The 23403-nt window shown below is 40.2% G+C and overlaps 1 protein-coding gene across 9 annotated transcripts in view; it reads right to left on the bottom strand.

Annotated features, from left to right (window-relative positions):
* The window catches only part of TNRC6A (trinucleotide repeat containing adaptor 6A), a 224131-nt gene that overhangs the window by 25813 nt on the left and 174915 nt on the right, over nucleotides 1-23403 (bottom strand). For 6 of the 9 annotated variants that reach the window (XR_005724132.1, XM_040257979.1, XM_040257970.1 and 3 more), the window contains 7 exons: nucleotides 19443-19835; nucleotides 7072-9648; nucleotides 5669-5845; nucleotides 4794-4969; nucleotides 3630-3662; nucleotides 2030-2110; nucleotides 1647-1698 (listed from right to left, as the gene is read on the bottom strand). Coding sequence is in view for 8 of the 9 variants with exons in the window: in XM_040257979.1 (XP_040113913.1) it covers nucleotides 1647-1698; nucleotides 2030-2110; nucleotides 3630-3662; nucleotides 4794-4969; nucleotides 5669-5845; nucleotides 7072-9648; nucleotides 19443-19835 (3489 nt within the window). In the remaining variant the exon portion in view is untranslated. The remainder of the gene's footprint in view (nucleotides 1-1646; nucleotides 1699-2029; nucleotides 2111-3629; nucleotides 3663-4793; nucleotides 4970-5668; nucleotides 5846-7071; nucleotides 9649-19442; nucleotides 19836-23403) is intronic. The other 3 variants (XM_040258010.1, XM_040258023.1, XM_040257999.1) reach the window with 1 other exon arrangement.

Genomic DNA, 23403 nt, shown 5'->3' with positions numbered 1-23403 from the left:
AAGCAGCTCTGCAGCAGTGTCTATGGTGACACAGCCCTCCATGAGAAGCTTGTCCCAGTGGCCTAGAAGGGTAAATTGCCAGCAAGTCCCAACAACACAGCATCCCAGCAACTTCTCTTGCCTGAAAATCAGTGAGTCATGCGGGAGGCAGGGCCTTGTCCTCACAGGAACAGACACATATTCTGGATATGGATTTCCCCCAACCCTTACCATCCCTGGTCTCACAGAGGCCTTATCCATCACTCCTCACAGCACTGTCTGGTCAAGAACTCATTTCATAGCAAAGAAGAGTAATAATGTGCTTAACTGGTCTTACCACAGATATCATCCGAAAGTAGCTAGCCAAACTGAAAGGTACAAGTGGTTACTGAAGACTCGGTTACAAAGCAAGCTGAGAGACAACACCCTAAAAGGACGCAGCAAGAATCCAAAGGTGAAAGCAGAAGTGGCTTCTCTCACCATTCACCTAATTAGCAACAATTCTGCGTGTTACCTATTGCTCATCTATCTGTTAGCTATACAGGCCATTTTCTTCTTTCTCTTCGCTTTTTGCATTTTTAAGCTGCTAAAAGTTGACTTTTACAATTTAGTCTCCAGGTTACTTCTTGTATCAGCTATTCATATATTCTTAGGAGGTCCTGTTATTATCTCTTCCTAGCCAATCCCTCATCAATCTAACAGCAATTCTTTACATCTGTATTAAACTTCGCCTGTTCAAATTACTATACGGTCCCTCTCCTCCATCTGGACTTAGACTAAACCAGTAGCACTACCACCTACAAAACTGTCTAGACAAGAAGGCTGGGGATTATCTTTTACCACACCCTTGTGCTCATCCTCTCTAACAAACTGGTTCAAACAAATTATCAACTTTTACTGATTCTGATCCCTACATCTCCACTGAATTAAGATTCTCCCCACCAACTGTCTTAGCTGAGCTATGAAAATTCTCACCAGCTACAGCAACAAAATCTCTAACTGGTTTGCTATGCTTAGTAACTTTTAGTCTTCCTTCGCTGCCAATGTTTTCTGTCCCAAGATTTTCGATCTACAGCCATGATTATTTTTCTAAAACATAAATCCGAATCATTCCATTCTCCTACTTACAATTCTTTACTCTCTTATTTTCGGAATAAAGCTCAGACACCCAAGTGCCACATGACTTAGCACTCGCCTTGTGTTCTAGCAAATCCACCTGGGAACAGCTCTTACTAACAGCACACTCCCCCCACCAGAGTCAATTTCTATCTGTTCTTCAGCGACATGGAACTACTTGCCGTTTCTCCAATATGGCTTCAGATGCTTCTGTCACTGTATCTGGGCCTTTGTAAAAAGTGTTCCCTAAATTAAGAAAGACTGTCTCACCCAACCTGGGTAGCTTATTCTTGACAGGACTAAATCTGCAGTAACCAAAGACCAACAGTACCATTAGCTTAGATTTGCACAGTGATTTACACTTTAAAAGGCACACCAAATCGCATAATCCCCACATTCTAATGTGCGCCAAAGAGAACAGGAACACCGAAGCAGAAACCCAGAGCTCCCTCCCCTGGGTGAGGTCAATGCTCTTCGGTTGGATTATGTCACAGGTGAGTCTCCCCATCAATGATGAATATGAAACTCAAGCTGATTTAATTTTTTCTCACCTCCAGAAAGGTCCATCTTATTGCTCTGTACATTTTCTTCTGGCGAGTCTCTCTGAAAAAGAAAAAAGTAGCTTGTTAGTTGACCTTAACTTGCAAACGAAAATAAAAGTGAAGCATTTTACTTTATTTCCTTATTTGTGAAATTTAAGATCATAAAACCTCATTTTTCATTGCCTAACATGATAAAAAATAATAAAAGAAAATATGTGATCAGTATTTTTAGCTGTAACTATAAAAATAAATAATTCATGGAAAATTTTATTCTAACCTCAGCATATTCATAACGACTCAGAGAACAATTAAAGAAAACAAAAAAATGAAATTAGGGTAAGTTTATGAACCACTATTAAAAGGGGAGGAGGTTGCTAAGAAAACATACTTACCGAAAAACTGATATTTGAAAACTGTTTAACAAATGGATTTATCCATGCTTCTTCTTGTTTGTTTCCACCTTTCATCATTCCCTTTGTAAAATAAAAGAGCAGAAAGATGCCATGGCCATCTCTATTTATCTGGGTATAGTGATGGATTAATTAAACTTCAAGACAACTCCCAACTCTCATTTTTAGCCAATAATTTCTCCTCCAACCAACTCTTCTCACAGAGTTGTTAATAATTAAAAATCAATTTATTTGATTTTCAACTTCCTTTGCTCCAGTCCTCTGGTATAGCTGTAATGCACAGAGAAATCTCTAAGGGCAAGCAGTCAGAAGGAAAAGACAGAAGCAAAGGGCCTTGATGACCCACAGAAAGTAAACAGGTCCTCTGGATAATGGAGAACTGTTCATCAAACAGTTTCCAATGTACAAGTGGATTGTGTTCTAAAAAATTAATTGTAATTTGGACTTGTAGAATTCTCACACCAAAGCAAAGTAAAAACAGTCACTAGGCTCTCAGGTTAGTCCAAAGAAACCAATTAAAACCATAATTTAATTATGCTATGTGCACTGTACTGAAAAAACACCATATGTTTCCATATGAAAGAGTATTTTAAAATTCCAATTTATGTTGCCAAGAACACAATATCCCCAGCAGCAACTAAAGCTGGGATTCTTCCTACTTGGTGTTGGCTTTCCGTGGCTGCTTGGGGTATAAGGTACGGAAACCACTTGGAAACATGAGCCGAGAGAACAAATGGCCCACGATTAGCAGCCTGGTAGACAGGGAGACTGGAAGCCACAGAGACCAAGGCCGCCCATAAATGATCACAGAACCATTCTCAGTTTGCTGCCATAGTTTCCCTACCCCATTGCTACTACCTGTTCCTTCTGACTGTGGAAAAGAACACAGCTTCGTAATTTCCCCTTGAAAGCAGGTCTCTGAAGCAAGCATCTAACCCTTTCCAAGGTTTCTGAAGTTGACTTTGATTCCTTTTCTCTTTTACCCCCACCCCATACTTAACTGGTTGCTAAAATCTGTCTCTTTAATCCCAAATGTCTCTCAAATCAGTCCCTTCTACTAAATATTTATTTCTGCTTCCCAATTCAGGCCGTCCTTTCTAACCTGAATGAATGCAGAAGTTTCCTAAATGAGATCACTAACTTTGGTCTTTCTTCCAATTTTAAAAACCAAATTGATGCTGCCTTTTATTCAATTTGATTGGCTCCATACATTATGCTAAATAAAGTTCAAATTATCTGGCATGGTACTGAAAACACTTTAGTATCTGCCCCTAATCTAACCGTGGAGTAGACTGTCACCTCTCCCCCCCCAAAACATTCTGTATTTCGGGCTACCACTTTTCCTAACACATCCCACTCCCAGGCATCTTCGAAACTCAAGCTAACACTCCTTAGAGCACTCCTCACACCCCCATACGAAACCCTGAGCTCCCTGAAGAATGCACTTATCCTAGTGTTTTTGAACCCCCAGCACTAAGCACAGTACCCGGCACACAGCAGAGGCTAAATAAATATTTGCAGTTGCTTTCTAAAAGATTTTTACTAGTAGAAACAAAGGAGAAAGAGTAAAAAGGCTACACACCCTTTCCCTTCTCCTTTTTTTGCCACTCAGACCCTGTAAGGAAAGACAAAGTCACAAAACAGCATGGTCCAGTGAGAAGAACACAGGGTTTGGAACTGGAAACCTACGCTTAAATCCTTGCTCTGTCACTTACTAGCTATGCAACCTGGGGCAAGCCACCACCTTTTCCAGTTTCAAACTCCTTATCAGTATTCTATCTCAGAAGGTTAGGAGGATCAAATGATTTATGTAAAATATGGGAAAATGATTCATACACTATATGGTGAGGCAACAGGCAATTGCAGCCCAGTGAAGAAAAGTCTTCAAAATGAAAATGGCAGGTCCTAGGCTTAGAGCCCCAGGCTCAAAAGGGAGGGACCCTGGCCATGAGCTACCGGTACCTGACTTCTGAGGTCCCTCAAAAAGAATTCATTCTCAAACAGGTTGGAAAGGATGTATCAGAATCACCTGGGGAGACTAAGCACATATTCTGAAAATGGGCCCAAGAAAATCTGACACTAGTCTTCTCAAACTTGGCTCTGCATCAGAAACACTTGGCGAGCTTGTTGAGAACAAGAAACTTGGTTCAATTTCCAAAACAACAGTAGGCCTAGGGTATAGGAAATTACACTTTTAACAAAGGCCTTACAATTCTGATGCAGAGCCAGGTCTGGAATAAGGTTTGTCTACATATAAAAGCAAAACCAAACTGCTCTACTCATTCCTAGGGATTTCCGTCCCAGGACCTTACTGAGTAGAGAAGGGACGAAGATGGGGGACGAGTAAGGAGCACGGTCACTCTGGGTAATGCGGAGGTTCGGGGCTCCAGGCGAGGCGGTGGAATGGGAGATGGACTGGCAGTGGGACAGGAGGCGCCAACATGTAGATCTGCCCTTCTCTTCATCCTCCCCACTGCAGGCACCACCCTGGGGTGAGGAGTTGTCCCAGGTAGCACTGGTGGATGGGGAGGAGGCGAGAGATGCCAAGCTGTAGCAGTGGGGAGAAAGGACCTGCCTGTGGTCCTAGGTCTCTCTAGGTGGCTGCCCACACCGGAAGCTCTACCTAAGCTGGGGACTGCCTGGACTATACTGACTGCCATAAACGGGCAGGCAAGCACGTTATCTTCTGTGGGGAAACTACCTTTGGAATTTAAAGTTTCAAGGGCTTTGCCCTTGAAATGTTTACCTTCGAAGACATTTTCTTTGTATATGGTGGCCAATTTAAAGATGAATTAAGCTCTTGAGATGAATTACTATTCCACATTCCAATCTCTACATCTTCTTCCTCTTCCCAGCCAGTGGGGCGATTTCCAGGCAAGGGCATATCATCACCACACCAGCCGTCTTGCATAGATTTTGGCCCTGATTGTGGATTTGTGACAAAAAGAAACATGCTATAGTCAAACAATTCTTTCCGGAGGATGAGCACTCATTAAGGGGGCAGAGCGGGGGGACAACCTAAAGACCCTCTTTTATTTCCCTTCCCAGGTTTGCATGGCAAAAATGTATGTTATATACTGAGCTAAAAGCTAAACAAGAATTTAGTTTTAGTAAAATTTTCAATAAAACACTTCTCATGCTTTTACAAATCAGAGGGTTCCTAAACATGGGACATTGGTGGCATTCATGTTCGTATTTGCTTAGGGACACGAGGATGAATGGAATTTTAAAAAATTCACCTTAATACATATTTTTAAAGAGAATGGCCCAAAAGTACAGCATGCAGGTGAGCAGAAAGTATCTCATCTCTATACTTGGTCTTTGGAATCCCTACAAGAATAGTAATAATGTCTGTCTGAATATTAAGGGTCCTTCCTGAACTCTGCTCATTATCTGTATAGTATTTAGGGACCTGTCTGGTACCTGAGCGAGACCACTTGGATATGTGTCCCCAAGACTATTATACTCAGTCTCTTGTGCTGGATAGCATGAAAGTTGCTTGACAATTACAATAATATGTGGATACATTATCAACGTCATAAACGTTATCCAATTACTTAATTACAGTCAATGAGATCACCACTGCTATCCAACGGAAACCAGGAATTATCAGTAACTTACCAGATTTGCTTAATGTTTGTGGACCAACAGAGCTGGAGCCCCACGTGGATGTGCTGGATGCCGCAGCAATGGGTTCGCCCCAGCTAGGCCCACTGTCTACGGGTTTACCCCAGGCTGAAGTACCATTATCCACAGTTGTGGCTGGAGTTGAAGTCTCCCCCCAGGGCTCACCCCAGCCTTTAGAAAGTGTGGGAAAAGAAGTCATCAGCAGGTTGAAGGGGTAATAAGGAATACTCAGGGGACAAAAGATGACCTTCACATTAGTGTATTAAATAATGATGCTGTGATGGGCAAAAAGGATGGCCTCTGTTTTATGTAAATAAGACAAATAATTTTCCATTAATTATAATCTAACTATAATTTTTTTTCACCTCTTCTTTCAGAATTGCCCTCAAGGTGCACAGCAGATTCTCTTGAATAATCCTAATTATGGCAAGTCATCCTCCTTTGAGGATGAATTTAATTCCTAGAAAAGCCAAGTCATTCTGAGTCAAACCTAGTCAAGCAGGTGATCAAGCTGGCTAACAGAATGTGTATAAAACTTTTATTATAACTACAACCTTTCAACATCACTGTTCTGGAAAATGTAATTTAATATAAGACTAATGATAGGTAGGCATCCTACTTGTATACGCTGGACAACGCTTCTTAAAATTTATTAGGCTGTCCAAAGCCAACCATAATCAACAAAGGCAAAGCTAAGCCATAAATACATTGTTTTAAAAGAACCACAACAGCCTTCCCCTTAGATACATACACATTTCTTCTCAGAATTATATCTAAATTAATAATACTCAGAAAAAAGAATTAGGCGCTGAAATGTTAGTTCATGAAAACACTTCTGTCTCTATATCCAACAGGATTATTATTCAATGAAACCTCCATTAAAAAGACAGCACATCTCAATGACAACTAATGAAAAATGTCACTGTCACACGCATACACGCTGTACTCAACATGCCTACTTAAATAAATCCCTTCTATGGCCAATTACAGTATCTAGATTTTTAGAGGACTGTACTTTTAGGTACTTGTTTTATTTCTGGGGATAGTCAAATAATAAAACCAAAATGTTAACGGCTCAAGTCAGAAAAAGTGAGATGAGGAAAGTGTACAGTATTCCCACTTGACGTCCCTTTTCCAATTCTGCCGTCTATAACTTTCTGGATAGAGAATGGAGTACGTGGGATTCACAGCCAATACTACCAAAGGCAGAGCCGTTTCCTGACAGTAACACCTTCCCCATAATCTTCTTCCCTACAAACTTCTCCTGGATTAGAGTTTAAAAAAAAAAAAAAAAAAAAGGTTTGCGTGCACATCCAAAACCAGTAAATTGAAACAAGGCTCCTGCGACCATGAAGCACTATGAGAAACAATCAAGACTGCAGAAAACGAGAACTTACCGGAGCCACCGCTTGCCTCTTTGTTTGAGATGGTACCTGCAGACGGTAGCAACTGGTGTACCTGTGCTTGCTGGTCTGAGCGGCTGCTGCCATTTGGGACGTTTTTGTTCCACATGTTCACATTTTTGTAGTTGTATTTGCTGGGATCTCCCCAAGCTGAAGTCCCATCGTCAATCTCCATTTTGCGACGTATGGATTCTGGGGATGGCTCCTCCCAGCCCGTGGGTTCTTCCTCTTTCGCTGGGGCTGGCATAGGTCCTCCCAGCCAGCCTGTACCAGGAGGTTTGCCTGTCGCCGGCGGGATGCCCCAAGATCCGACAATGTCTTGTTGCTTGTTCCAGTCTGGAGAACTGACCGGCTTTGATGAATCTCCCCAACCTAGAGACTGATTAGACTTTGGAGGGTCTCCCCATCCCTGGGAAGGATTCGGTTTAGAAGATTCGTCCCAGCCTGATGAATTATTTGGATTAATGTTATTTCCCCATGTAAAAGAACTGGTTTTACCGAGTTCATTCCAACCAGAAACAGACCTATCACTGTCACTACCTCCTGAGCTAGACTTCTTGTTAGCCTCTCCCCAATGGTTACTCCTTGAAGTTTCTCCCCAGTTATCACTGGCAGAGACGGACCACCCTTGGTTTGACTTTTGTCCATCACCCCATCCCTGTTTGTTCTTTTGCGAATCATTCCATGCGGACTTCTCTTCTTTGCAGTTCCCCCACTGATTGCTCTTGACCATTCCTGTAGCAGCAGAGTCGTCTTCCCATCCCCCCTGGCAGCTTGAGCCTTTGGAATCTCCCCACCTGAGAGCAGGTTTGGGCTCTCCCCACCCCGATACAGATGAGGTATCATTACTACTAGGGCTAGTCTTATCTACACATGCCCCTGAGTTAAAAGTCTGTGCTGCAGAGCTTCCCCAGGCCTCTGTCCCATTGTCAGTCTTTCTCTCCCCTCTAGGTGATGTCTCAGTGTCCCAGGCAGTATTCTGCTTAATAGGAGTCTGTCCCCAGCCAGAGTTGGACAGGACACGGGGGTCTAAGTCAGTTCTGTTCACAATGCTTTGGAGTAACGTGTGCTGGTCCACTTTTCTTCTCTCTCTGCTCTGATTTTCCCCAGTCCCCTTCTCCTCGAGGCGTCCAGTGCTTTCTGTACTACCTTCGCTCTCCACTGTACCTCCCGTTTTGGCCCACACGCTGTTTTGCTCATTCGTCTGAGATGCGGCAGAACCCTGATCCTCGTCCTCAGTAGACTTCCATCCGTTTGTAAACTTCTTACCGTTGCCGTCTGCACTGTCACTGGAATGCTGACTGCTGGGCAGTTTGCTCCACTCCACGGGGGGTGTATTAGTGCCAGTGTTTTGTGCGGGAGCCCCCCATCCTCTTCGGCTTCCTCCAGAATTCGCACCGCTTCCCCAGGACGCACCCTGGGAGTTCGCTGCCCCGGACTCCCACACGCCGCCTCCCTTGCTTGTGTTGACTTGGAAGTTAGTGCCCCCAGGCCCGCTTACGCCAGGCTGCATTGCAGGTGCATTCACAGTGTCGCCGTTAGCGTGGCCGTTAGGGCTTGAACATGTGTCTCCAGAGTAACTAGAACCATAGGCACCCCATGTAGTACCGTAAGAGCCTCCGCTTTTTGACTCTCCATTGCTAAGGTGAGAAAGGGAAGTGCCATTTACAACCGAGGGAGCCTGTATCTGAGGATGATTCATTGTGCTCACACGCCAGGCCCCTGTATTACTAGGCAGTTCATTATTCTGTACTGAACCGGAGTTTGGTAAACTAGAGGTCATAAAGTTAGTAGTGTTATTTGGTCCAGTCATTTCAGTGGTAATATTTTGAGGTTGACCACTGAATGAAACCTTCTGTGTACCACTTACTTCAGATTCACAAGTTTCCTGAAGGCTTCCCCAGGTACCATGGGTGGAAGCACCACCCACTTTAGAGTTAATACTCTGATTGTTAGGCATCTGGCCTAAGGGACTGCACTGAATATTGATGCCAGAACTACCACTCCCTACAGGCCCTTTTAGGGCAAGTCCGTTGTTCTCTAATACTGGCCAGGCACCATGGTTGCTAGCTGAATTCAAAGTGCTTGGATTTAACCCTCCATTTGATGAAGAACTTACAGTGCCCCAAGCATTCATCCTATTGTTGCTACTTTCTGATTTGCTTTCAGGAGCATCCACAGAGGCCTGACATGTGCTTATTATGGCTCCATGGGAAAAGCCCCACGGCCCAGTGCTGCTTCCGTGACCCACATTATTGCTGCTGCTGCCAACCACAAACTTGTTTTGGGATCCAAGTCCAGCGCTATTCCGAAGGCCATCATTTTCACCACCTGTGCTCCCTGAAGCCATGATAGTGATGGGTCGCTCTGATTCAGAACTGGAGGCAGAATCAGCATCCATACATTCTGAAACCAACTCCGGATCACTGCCAGGGGCTGAGGGCCATGCTTCTTTTTCAGGGGAGTCGTTCACAACAGCATTCTTACAGTTTGTACTAGAGTCACTTGTAGACGACACAGGTCCCCGCTCTGAATTTTCATAATGGGATCCTGAAGTATTGTGGTTTATATCTAGAATAAAGAAGAAACACAAAAAAATATCAAGTGTTTGGAAAAATGATTAATATATTATAAATGTGTATGGCTCCTCAACAAAATATAACACTTGGCAATATAATTACAAGGGCACTGGTTATATCCCAGCCACCAACTTCCCATATTCAATAATTAATTCCACATAGGCAGGGAATTTTGCTGCTTTGTTCATTTATGTTATTCCAAGAGCACAGAGTAGTACCTGGAACATAATAGCTCCTCAAAATATATGTGAATGAATGAATGAACATATCAGCAAATAAAGAATTTGGATTCAGGAAGGACAAGGTAGAAATGATTTATTAGGATGATGGAGCAACCTAGGCTTGGAGGCCCAACCTCAGAAAGAAAGGGGCTGGGATGCAAATGGGAAATGACAAGTGGACAGGCCAAACTTGGTGAAATGTACTAGAAATATATTAGGAATCCTTTTCTATCCACATGTTTTTAGAATAGCTATTTCACACAACTGTTTTGGGTATTATAACAAGTTTATAAGAATTATAAAGCCTTTTCCATTATATTTCATTTCATTAGTGTTCAAATTCAATCTGAAAAATACAGCACACAAGTAGAAATATTGCCTTCATAAAAATGTGTTAAGAGCCATGTTTATTAGAAGACAACAAAAAACGGTTGATATGCTAAAGATCAAAGTTATGATTAAAAATTCAACTGCTGACATCAAAGACATTAATGACTAGTCATATAATCCTATAAACTTAAGACTTATCGGTATGTATTATCATCTAGTTATTTTATTGCTTATAATATTTTCCCAAATGCATCACTCTTATTCAGTTTAAAAATCTGGTTAAGTTAGGAATCTTCAGAGATAAGATGTGGGCATTTAGACTGTTCTCAGGGGGTTGTTCATATTGTAGTTCTTTACTACAGTGGTTATCAGAATCATATTTAGTGTTTGTAAGTAATACATATGCTTAAGTCATGTCCCAGATATAATGAACCAAACACTAGGTGCTATAAGCCCAGAAAGTAAAATATCACTCATTGTGAGGGTATAGTGAAGTGAAAGTCACTCAGTTGTGTCCGACTCTTTGCAACCCCATGGACTATAACCTTGCCAGGTTCCTCTGTCCATGGACTTCTCCAGGCCAAAATACTGGAGTGGGTAGTCGTTCCCTTCTCCAGGGGATCTTCCCAACCCACAGGACGAATCCAGGCCTTTTGCATTGCAGGGGGATTCTTTACTGTCTGAGGAACCAGAAAAGCCCATGAGGGTATTGCTGATATGGAAAATCAGATTCAACATGCATCATTATTTCTCAAAGCATAACTGCTAAGCAGCAAAAGGTGAAGAGCTAGAAAGAGTAGCAAAAAAAAAAAAAAAAAGGGGGGGGGGGGGACGACTAAACAGAGACCAAAACATATACATAACTCATTAAATATATATATTTTCTTAGAAGTTCTCTAAGTGCTTCTGACTTCCACTCTCTAATTAAAAATTACTTGGCAGTTCGAAGCTTCCAAGGAAAGCTTTTCATCTTTCAGTGCCCATGAGGAGGATTTTTCTCAGGAAATAAAGGACATAAAAACATCAGTCTCACTAACAAACAGTGCTTTCACTGCTGGCAATATCATTCAGCACGCTGGAGCACAAGCTTTATGTGGAATGCTGTCACTGAATCCTTGAAACAGCCCTAGAGTAGGCATTACCTTCCCTTTACAGATGAAGAAATGGAGGCTCAAGGGCTGTAGAAAATAAGGTGAGAAAATCAGAACTCATCCTACAGTGAAAAAGCAGGGTGGCTCAAAACATAGCTGGGACTCTAGAGATACCCAGACTGAAGTCTGTGTAGCAGCTGTATGCCCAAACTAGTAAGATGGGAATATACACAGTACATACGGACTTCTTTACCTGGTTGTTAGTTAACCTAGTTTCATATGTAAAGTATGCAGGTCACTGCTGGCTTCAAATAAGTGCTCTGTGAAGGGCAGTTTGGTGCAGTGATGCAGAGTAAAACTCTCGAAGCCAGCCTGCTTGGGTTTAAAAGTCGCTCTGTTATTTACCAGCTGTGTGACTACAGGTAAGACCCTCAAATCTTCCTGTGCCTTGGACTCTTCATCTATAAAGTGGGAACAGTAATAGTAGTTACCTCACAGAGTTGCAAGGATTAAATGACTGCTAACTAAAATTGCTTTGAACTGGATCTGATTCAGATACAAATGAGGGCCATTATATTTTCACTAATTAATGTATATCAATGATTATCATAATTTTCAGTCCTATCTGCAAAGTTATTCATTCTACCATACCTCTCTCATAAAGAGCAAAGTTAGAAACCATACACCAACATGCTTACTTTAAATCTCTACTTAGATATTTCAGAAAGGTTGTTAACTCCTAGATTATACCTCCACAGGTGCCTCCTCTCAAAGGAAAAAACAAGCCTGCTTCTTTTCCAGTTTTCGTCATCTTGGTAAGTTTTCTAAAACCTAAGATTTACCCTTGATTCTTTCCTGTGAACAGCAAATCCAGAACATCAGCAAGTCCCAAACCTTCCGCTTTTCTCCAAATCTAAAACAGTCAAGCCATGGTCTGTAACAAAAGTACTTCTGATCTATTATTTGTGTGCGTGTGTCTTGCCACTTCCCAACAGGAATAAGAAAACAAGACTGAGAAAGACAGACAAAACTACCCAAGATGAAAACAAAGGAGTGGACCTGGGATTTAACACTGAAACATAATCAGCATTCCCCTAACAACAGGGAAAAGACAGGAATCTGTTATCAGTACAACTACTCAACTTTGTGCTAGAAGCACAAACTGATGAAATATGACCCCCAAACGAGGTCAAGATAGTAGAAAAGAAACAAAAAGGGTTAACATGTAAAAAGCCAGTTTTCCTATGCACCAAGAAAAACCAACAAGAAAATGGGATGGAAAAGGATCCTAATTATAGGAACCACAAAAAGTATTAAGGAAGCTTTGAAATAAAGTTAACAAAAATATTCGATTAAATTTTATTGCAGGTCATAGCAGATAACCTGATTAAATATAAACTTGCTCCTCAATAGGACGATATAACAATGTTCCTTCTGAGTTTAATTATAAAAATTTACTAATAAGAGTCAGTAACTTGATTAAAGAGATATAAAAATTCACATAAGACATATAAATAAAATCCATAAAAGTGGATTAATCCACTTTTATCATGCACTAGTTAAACAGCACTGTCCTATCAGAGTATGTAAGAACAGAAAAATTAATCCAGAAATGGATGGACCCAAGTATATTATCTACAGTTATATGCCAAATGTTAGCATTTTAAATCACCTAAAGAAAAGGAATATTCAATACTTTTAAAGATTTCCTAAATGAGATGATCTATCAAAAGTAAATCCAAATGCTTCAAGTGTTAAAGATGAAACTATGAATTTGTGATGAGAATTTTGTATACATAAAAGCAAAGAAACCATTAAAAAAAAAAAAACAAACTTTGCTATTTACAAGAAAGGTAAGGTTTTTTCTTTTTTTTTTTTTTTTTAATGTCTGAATACATCAAAAGCAAAATGCCCCAGAAAACAGCAGAATACACTTTGCAAACCAATTCTATTATCTTCAATGGTAGTGAAACTTTCTCACAACCTGGCTGGCCATCACCTAGTTTTGGAGGAGGTTATGTTCCACACCTGCCTTTGGCTGTGTATGCCCATATATTTTAGGAAAATGAGAGATGCCATCAGTAATTATTAGCTAAAACTCTATTTTTAATCTGGAACATACTTGATAACTTTCCCAAAAACATAAATTAAGAGGCTACCTCAAAAAACTGCATTTACCAACGATAGGTCACAAAGACCACTTTTTGTTATGAAAAACACTTCAGCTTAGATAGAAAAATCTGTGTGTGTGTGGCGGGGGAGGGCGGGGCGGGGCAGGGGGAGCGGGGTGAAAAGTGCAGGACCCCTCAGTGATCACAACTAAAACATTTCACAGTCGGAGACTACTTCAGAATTGAAAGAAGTCAAATAATACACTTCCCTTAACACACAAGGAAGCCAGAATCCACCATTACAAATGATCTGGAAGATAAACATACAGCAACATTAGTAAGTAGAAGATGACAGTCACGCTTTCCCAGGAAATTGTGAGGAACAGGGAGATTGTAAACCCCTGTAATGGTGGGAGGGAAGTGGACAGTTCAGTTTCACAGTGTAACACAAAATACAAAATTTAAACCAAGATTTGGAAGGCTGCATTTAACTGAGAAAAAAACATCTGAAATCTAAAATCAGCACCCCACTCTCAAACAAAATTATGATAGGAAGACTAAGGGCAGCTCTGGTACTATACCCCAAAAAGAATATTAAAAAAAAAAAGAAGGATATGCAGAACCTAGAAAAATGGTATAGATGCTTACTTGCAAAACAGAAACAGAGACACAGATGGAGAGAACAAATGTATGGACACAATGGGGCGGGGTGGGGAGGTCTGGGATTGGCATATGTATATTACTATGTCTAAAACAGACAACCAATGAGAACTGAGTTTAGTTCAGGGAACTCTACTCAGTGCTCTGTGGTGACCTAAACGGGAAGGAAATCCAAGGAAGAGGGCATATGTATACTCGTGGCTGACTCACTCTGCTGTACAGCAGAAATGAACACAACGTTGCAAACCAACTATATTCCATTTTTTTAAAAAGGGGGGGGGGCGGGGAGGAAATTCCAGGCAGTCCAGTGGTTAGGACTCTGCTTTCTCACTACCAAGGGTCCGAGTTCAATCCCTGGATGGGGATCTGAGATCCTGTAAGCCAGGAGGCATGGCCAAAAGGAAAAAAAAAAAGAAGAAGAAGAATATAGCAGTGTATTACAAAGCACCTATTCAGAAAGAAGATACATGGGGTAAAGCAAAGACTGGTGAGAATTCAAGGGAACTGCATAATTCATTCATGTAGAATTTAGATCCAGGAAAATTCATACATTTTTCTAAGTTAAATATGTATCATGTCACAAACGAAATAGCCAAATATATGCTTTCTGCCTTAAAGACTTTCAATCTCACCAGAAAGAAAGGCCTTACAGCATTTCCAAGAAGTATGAAATGTTATCATTTGGAATATGAGAGAACTTCAGAGGCACAATTTCAAATAGCACTTGAGCGAAAAAGTGAAAAATGTTTTCCTTAGTTATTCTAATCTCTAGTCCAGGGGCTGGCAAAGGTTTTCTATGAAGGTCCAATTAACAAATATTTTAGGTTCTGCCAGTCAAATAGTCTCTGTGGTGACTACTCTACCACAGTAGCTGGAAAGCAGCCACAGATAACATGTAAATGAATAGGTGTAGCAGCCGTCCAGAAAAACAGGCTGAGAGCCTAGGTTAAAGATGGTTAAAGACAGAAGCAGTACCACAACCAGATGCAATACATGGATTCTGACTGGCTTCTGGTCTGAGAGATGGGGTCTGACACAGCTACAGAAGAGATGCTGCATGTCTGAACCGAGTCAATGGCGGCGGCAGCGCAGAGGAGGGAGCAGAGCCAAGAGCTGTTCTGGACTTACAGCCAGCTGGGCATGGCAAGCCAGAGGCCTGTGAGACGTGAAGAAGAGGGAGCGTGAAGCATGAGCTTAAGATTTCTAGACGGGTGAGTGGATGAATGGGGGTGCCAATCTTTCAAGCAAATGGGATCCAGAATGAACAACCAGTATGCGGCAAGATAATTGAGTTCAATTTCGGACATGTTGAATTTGAAGGGCCCAACAGCAGCTGAAGACATTCAGAAGACATGAAACCTAAAACTGGAGAGAGAGATGAAACAAAGCCATGGGAGGGAATAAAGTCTGAAAACTGGTCAAAGGAAAATCAAAGAATGAAAGGGCTTTAAAAAGGAGAACATGGTCAATGATCAAAAAAAAAAAAAAAGTAGATATCTATTAAGATAAAAATGGGTAAGTCTGCTTTTTAAACCACAATTAAAAATAAAAAAGTCCGGATTTGGCATTCAGATCAGTGACCTTAGCAAGAACTATTTTAATCAAGTGAGCAGAAGCCAGATGACAGAGGACTGAAGCAATGTATTAGAGTCTAAGTATAGATTATTTTTTTAAGAACTCTAAAAGAAAGTAAAGAGAAATTCTACAATAATCCCAAGAGAATGGGAGATTAAAGGAATTTCTTTTAAAGATTATAAAGACTTAAATATGTTTACAGACCATGGGACACACTTAGAGCAAGAAGTCACAGGACAGCAAGGATGTACATTTACTGCACTAAAAAGCCAGTTGAGCACAGGTAGATGGACAGTATTCTAACCTTTAAACATTTCTGGTAACTAACAGTCTTTTCATTAGAACAGTCCCAATTTTTAGTAATTTACCATTATACTTCACACTTAAGTTTCTTTAAAAAAAAGAAACACAGGAAAATCTATAGCATTAATACAAAAACATTCACATACCGCTCACTTTAGGAAATATACTACTGATATAATAGAAAACTCCTGTGTACTTTCTCTTGATTATATCTCATTTCTCCCACAGTAGGTAACTGAGTAATAACCACACAAAATGCTGTATTTGAATTCATTCACATGCAAGGCATAATGCTGTTTTGCAAGCTTTTTATTTTATATAAATGGTGTGTATGTGTGCTAAGCTGCATCTCACTATAAACTAAAACACATTCTTGGTACCATCTGCAAAATTCTGAATACAAACTACATATCACAGGATACTGCTGAAGATATCCCTCTTTTGCTTAAGGGTGATTGTGGTGTCATAGTTGTATAGAAGACTAATCTATTCTTTAAAAAATTATCTGGAGGAGTAATAAAGGTGAAGTGCACATGGGTGCACGTGTATGTACATATAATGTACTAACAGCAGCTGGATTTGAGGGGACGGTATATGGGTGTTTGCCGATCTACTTAGGTTTTCTGAATGTGTCGTGTCAGCTGATGGTAAAATGTGACCTGGAACACTCTGGCTCACAAGAACAACACTGCCGCCAGCCCTGGTAAAGCACATTAGTCCCCCCAGACTCAAGGGTTATTTGGGGAGTAGTAAGGTCTCACACCTTAAGGCTTTAAGAAATCAACCGCGAGAGAGTGGCGACTGCAACCATCACTACCTGCGCGCGGCACAGCCACCAGCTGGAAACTCCACCTGCAGAGCTGTGTGGTTCAAAGAGACTTAAATTCATACATTTACCACAGTTCCCATGACTTCTTTTCATCCTTCACTCTACTTACCTGCTAGCCTATGAAGGATTTAGTTGTGTGACCTCTAATTTAGACTAGGCACTAGCCCTCCTCTTCACTGCAGTGAATAAATGAGAAATGCATTCTGTGAAGGCAAGGCAAGAAAAACCAGCACTCCTCATCTTTACTATGAGAACTTCTAAGTAAACTTCTGTGTGCTGCTGTATGTTATCAATTTAAATGTCAAATCTACTCCATCACCTCTCTCTGGTCAGAAAACTAAAAAAGTCAAATACAAATAGACAAAGACAGTCAAGGATGTGTTCCCACATTTCTGAACTACATATAGTTTCACATCACGCCAATTATCAGATTTCTGGGCTATCATTCATGCTATTTATACTGTCCAGTACACTGCTCTTCACTGATCACTAGGCTATTTTCTAATCTGTAAAATGAAAATTAAACATGTTAAAACAGTGTGTAGGTCATAAGCACCCCATAAGGGCTAGTCAGTCACTATATTATTACTGTCACTGTTATTTATTATTAGCTCTTCAGGAGCCAGGACTGATCTAAGAAGTCCTCTCTAATAAACAGATACCCAAGGCTCCATTATGTTTCTATTATCATTTCTAGTAGCACCTACAAAAATATTTTAACATAAATATGAAACTATGCTGGTAAAAGGGGATTCACAAATGTTTAGAAAAAAGACAAATGCACAAGTCTGGTTCTCTTGAAGAATGCTTTGCTTGCAACATCTTCTGCATTCTCTGTTTTGGGATTTAATTCTAAATTTTAGTCAGATTGCTGTACCCAGCTTGTTTCCATCTTAGCCTACACATTAACACTGTCCACCTTTGTGAACCTGTTTTAGAAACAGGAGGGATATCTTTCCTCCTCAGCCCTTTGTTTTTTTGAAGACTTCTTCCTATGTCCACATCTTAGGCTTCTTTTCACCTGAATGTATATGCATAACACTTTTGGGTTTCTTGACCCATACAGATCTTTGAGAAAATTCTTGTACTCCCATTGTTTCCATTTCAAAAACAGCTTTGCTCTTTCATGTCCCCAATTGAAAAAGCATATTCAACATGTATTTCCTCAAGTTACTATCTCACTTTCCTGTTTGTTAAATATGCCACCATTGCTTAGCTTGCAGTAGGTACTCAAGAATTTGCTGCATACATAACCTCTCCGAAGTCTTAACTACAATGATGCTGATGACTCAATACAACTGCTTCCAAGCTGACTTCCTAGAGGAACTTCAAACCAAATTATTAATTGCTTGGCATTAGACGTAACATGTCTCAACCAGACTCTTCCTCCTGAAAAGCACAGGTCCTTCTAGAAAAGTCTCAGGGAAAATAATTCATTCAGTGCCCAAATATCTGACCCTAAACTAGCTGCTTTAACATGTCACATAGCATAATCCTCAAGGCAACCTTATAGATTGGGCATTACACTTCAGATTAGCAAAGACGGTCTAATAAGTCATTTGGCCAAGCTTACTCAGTGATAAGTGTGTAGGGTAAGTATTAACTCAGGCTGATGATTTAAGTTTGCACCCTTTCCAATAACTTGCTTCTCTAATTACCTACGCCAGAAAATCACGTGTGCCCTCTGCCTCCTCACCTATCACACCCAGTAGGCTGCCAAAGCACGGCATGGTTACTACGTGCACAGCTTTGGAGTCAGACAGATCTCAGTGTGAGTGCAGGCTCTGCTACTTATTAGCTGTGAAATGCTGGATGGTAAAGTACAGAGCAGTTCCTGGTATGGAAGAGAGCACAGAGGCAGAAAGTGATAACTCTACCTGGGACATTTAGGAAAGGCTTTTCAGATGAGACTCGGACACATGGAGCAATTAAGTGACCTGCTAAGGTCACACGCTGGTATACTGTGGAGCCAGGACTTAAAAAACCAGGTCCATTTGGCTCCAGAGACGGGCTGGTTACTGGTCTGCTACTGCTTTCATGTGTGGGAATCTTGACTATCCTCAATTCTCTACATGGCTTGAGATAAAAGCATCAAAATAGTTCAATGAATGAATGGACAAACCAATCGTCAGAATACAGGGAAATAAACTGGACTCTGAGAAAACTGTAATCACATGCTGAACTTATTTTCTGCCTCACAATCATTAATGAGCTGAGAAAAGCCATTCTGGGATAATAACCGAATGCACGTGCTCTGAACAGAACTTTCATGGGTGGTGGTTGTTTTTTACGGCACGTGGTAACCGATCTCAAGTCATTTTTTGTCTTGGTGCCTCAGTTTCCTCTACTGAAAAGCAGAGACATGAACAGCTGATACCTCACAAAGTTACTGAGGATTAAATGCAGTTAATATGCACAACTGGTTAGCATATAACTTTAGCTCTATAAGCTGTTTACTAAAATGAGTTAAGATCTGAAGGGAGAGTGATAGTTAACTTACAGGAAACATTTTAAGATTCCCCATTCACAAGTTCCTGCATAGAATTCTTACTTTACAACCCAGATACTGATGAATACAAATACATCACCAAATAGGCACGAATTTATAAACCTGCTACACTGCTAACGATGATAGTTGGAGTCTCGTAAGAAATGCCTTCTCTCACCTGACTGGTTTTTGCTGATCTGCACCTCTCCGTTATTTTGTGGCTGTTGATTTGTTAAAGCACTGCTTTCTGACTGGCTGCTTAACACTTTAACAGCAGATCCCAGGTTTGCTGCTATGACGGGAAAATGCTGACCCCTCTTTAGAAGCTGCTTATGTTCCTGGTGGCGAAATCGAGGTGGTACTTCCCGGGGATACCGAGGCAAGGCCTGTGGTGGCGGCTGCGGCTGCTGCGGCGGCTGCGGTTGCTGTGGCTGCTGTTGCGGCTGCTGCTGCTGCTGATTGTTGGCTGTGGCTCGCTTGGCATTATTATTAGTGCTGGTTGCTGTGGAAGTGCCGTTATTAGAGTTGGCAGGCTGAGGCTGGCTTACACTGGGCTTTATCTGTTCTGGCACTAATCCCAACAAAAGAAAAGGGGTGGAAAAGATTAGCCAGTAAAGTGTACCTCCATTGCAAGCCATCTAAGCAAAAAGGCCCCAAGGAAAACAATCCTAAAGGAATAGACTCTTTATGTGTGCAGGGTATCCTCATTCACGGGCTCAAGTTTTCTTGGGAAGGATCACTGCCAAGCATCAATTTTTACTTCAGCTAACTACCTGATAAAGGAATGGACAGCTATCAGCATTCCCTGTCCTGGATGACAGCTCAGCTCCCCACCTCTTTTCCTTGTTATCTCTGTTTAGAGAACAAGCACTGATCATACAACTCTGTAACTCACAGTAACTAAAAGAACAAAGTTGACAAAGTTTTGGTAATCCCTAAAGAATCCTCAAGTCCCGGGTGACTGTTCTGAATTTGCCTCATTCTTAATGCTTTTGATCCCTAGTTTTCATCTTTGAAAGACAACACAAGAGTAAGGGCAGAAAATAATCCTGCTAGACAAGGTTAACATTGTTTTTTGTTATTAAAATGTAAAATCTGAATCAAATAAGAAAATTCAGAAGAGGGACAAAATACAAAGATCATACGATGAGATCTGTGAGACTAACCTAAACTAGAGAAATAATTTGAATATGCTGGCTTAAGCAAATTGGAGAAACACAATCTGTCTACAGTACAAACAGTTGGAAACTACAGTGAATTTCTGGACTCCTAAAAGAGATTAAATAAGTTAAATGGTGGAAATACTCTAAACCAAGGAAACCATACCCAATCTCTAAAACTACAGAGAGGCAGCACGGTCTATGAACTTTTGGTGCCAGATAGACCCAGGTTTCAATCCCAGTGATGCCTTTAAAAAGCTCTATGTCCCTGGACAAGCTGTATAAACCTGAGCCTGTGGTCTCCTCTGTGAAACAGGGTAACACCTATTCCTCACAGAGTTATCCTATGATTGAGTATGTTAATGTTTACAGAGCACCAAACATAAGGCTAGGCAGCATACTCTGGTTTACTGTGCTTTGCTTTATCACACTTAGAAGATACTGTATGTTTGTATGAAAAGTGTGTGGCAACCCTGCATCAAGCAAGTCTATTGGCGGCATTTTCTTCCCAACAGCATCTGCTCACTTTGTCAGTATGTTTCACCTTTTGGTCTTTCTCACAGTATTCCCAACTTTTTCATTATATTTATTATGGTGAACTACGATCAGTGATCTTTGATGTTACTGCTGCAAAAAGATTGGGACCGGCAATGGCTCAGCTAATGATTAGCATTTTTAAAGCAATAAATTATTTTAAAATTAAGGTATGTACACTTTTTAAAGACATAATACTATTAAATAGTAAGCACAGCTTTTATATGCACTGGGAAACCAAAAAGTTCGTGACTTGCTTTATTGCAATATTTACTTTATCACAGTGGCCTGGAACCAAATCTGCAATAAAATGTCTATACATAGTGTCTACTTTTAAATAATTGGCACAATACCACTTTATTCTTTTGTAGCAATTTAATCAGCTTTGCAGATGCCACTGTCAAATAAACAGTGATTCATCTCCATGTGATTGGTGAAGACACTGAGAAAACTCTTCAAGAGTTAAGTGCACCAGGCCTGAAACTACAACAGCCCTGCCACTCATGAGCTAGCTTATTTCTGTATCTTCTTCCTTGCCTATATGATATAGACAGTGTTGGTCTAATACCCAGCATAATGTAAACACTCAGTAAACAGAAGCCATTACTGCAGCCCCAAAAAAGAAATATTCATCAAATACCTACAATGTATATGATTCTGTGATAAAGTACTGGTTACTTAGATTGTTTCCAAGTCACTCAACTTCCTCTTACAAGCCCTCAGATCTACAGCCACCTCTCATTCAATGGTCTAGCCTTATTATTGTCTTCTTTCTCTGAACAGCTGGAGGATTTAGTTTATATAACTGATACTAATATATGATCTTGACCTCTTATTTTTTAAAAATCTGACTTTGACTTTTCTAAAGTAATACAAAAAAATTGTAGTTCAGGAAGAATTCCTTAGATTACAAATATTCCAACTATTGCTTCAAAGTCCTTCTATTCTTGATGACCGAAAAGCCTCTTATTAACAATTTGGGCCCAGTGTATTCTAGGTCTAATTACTTTATGTATGAAAATTTTGCCTCCTAGACAAGTTAATGCTCTTAGAATGTAACAATAATGTATATTCCTTTGTCGTGAGGAAAATAAGGAACTAGAATATTCTAAAATATATCTGAAACCAAAAGGATCAAATATATGTTAACTATGATATTATAAGGCAGATAAAAACGCTTAACTCCGTTTTTACATGCCGAGTATTGAGCTCAGTATGGTATCTGGCAATTGAATGTAACCTTAAAGTTTTATAGTTACCCACTGCTAAAAAGTAAGTTTGTCCACCACTTTATTCCTAAAAGGAAAAGACTGTAACAACAATTTAATACCCAAACAAGATGTTATTTATGTCAGATAGCAACAGGAAAGTGTTCTTTAATACATTCAAGAAAGGAGGAAGATAACTTACATGAAGACACGTACAAGAACCCTAACGCTACTGTAGAAGTGAGGAGGAATTCAGAAGCAGTATTACACTGGTCACCCAGCAACCCCACACTTACCTCAAAACTTCAAAGAACTCCTGTATTTTTCATCAATAAAGTGCCATAGAGAAAAAGAGGCTGAAATATTGTTAGATACTAGTCTCTAGGGCCAGAAAACTTCAGTGATGCCAGCAAAAAACACCGAGACGTAACTACTGATTATAAAACTAAATAATCTGAAGTCAAGTCTCCGATGTAAACATGGGATGTCGTAGTAAAGAATAAAGGAGCTAACAGTGCATTCAGGTGTGCCAGGGTATGGGTGGGGCTGCGGGGTAACAGAAATAAATATGAGCAATTTTGGCTACTGTCTACGTGTAAAGTTTAGATTAATTATGTCAGTAAATATCTAAACCACGAGAAGAGGGGAGAATGACAAAACCATTTAATAGACACAGAAAATGCAACAAAGAGAATTATTTTAAAATTGTGCTTAATATGAAATACAAAATGAAATGCCAAGCATAAGCCTCAAAATATCTGTAATCACAATAAAAATGTGAATGGTTAAATTAACTAGTTAATAAAGACCATAAAAAGGGTTAAGAAAAGAAAAAACAAACTTAAGGAACACACTTTGCAAAAATCACTCTTGAAACAAAACAATTCAGGAAAACTGGTGGGAAAAAGTACAGAGACAGATACACTAACAAGAAATGCTAACAAAATTTAGATGAAAGCACACTTTTAAAATTCAAAGAGAAAGCATTATAAAGATTTTGCATATTGATAAAGAAACCAACTAAAAAGAAACAACCAGCTAAGAACCTTTATATACCAAGTCTTAATATCAAAACATGTAAACCAAGTGGAGACAGAAAAGAAAAACCAAAAAAAAAAGCAAAACCTTGAAATCAGGTAATACCTTTTTTGACAATTACTCATGAAATAGTCAGGAAGTGCATACACATACCATTCAGCACTAAAGAAAACATCAATGAATTACAAAAAGCAGGAAT

This window comes from Oryx dammah, unplaced genomic scaffold (assembly GCF_014754425.2).
Source record: "Oryx dammah isolate SB20612 unplaced genomic scaffold, SCBI_Odam_1.1 HiC_scaffold_2, whole genome shotgun sequence".
NCBI lineage: Eukaryota > Metazoa > Chordata > Mammalia > Artiodactyla > Bovidae > Oryx > Oryx dammah.
The sequence above is the reverse complement of the archived record's forward strand: the minus strand, read 5'-3'. Positions and strand labels throughout refer to the sequence as shown.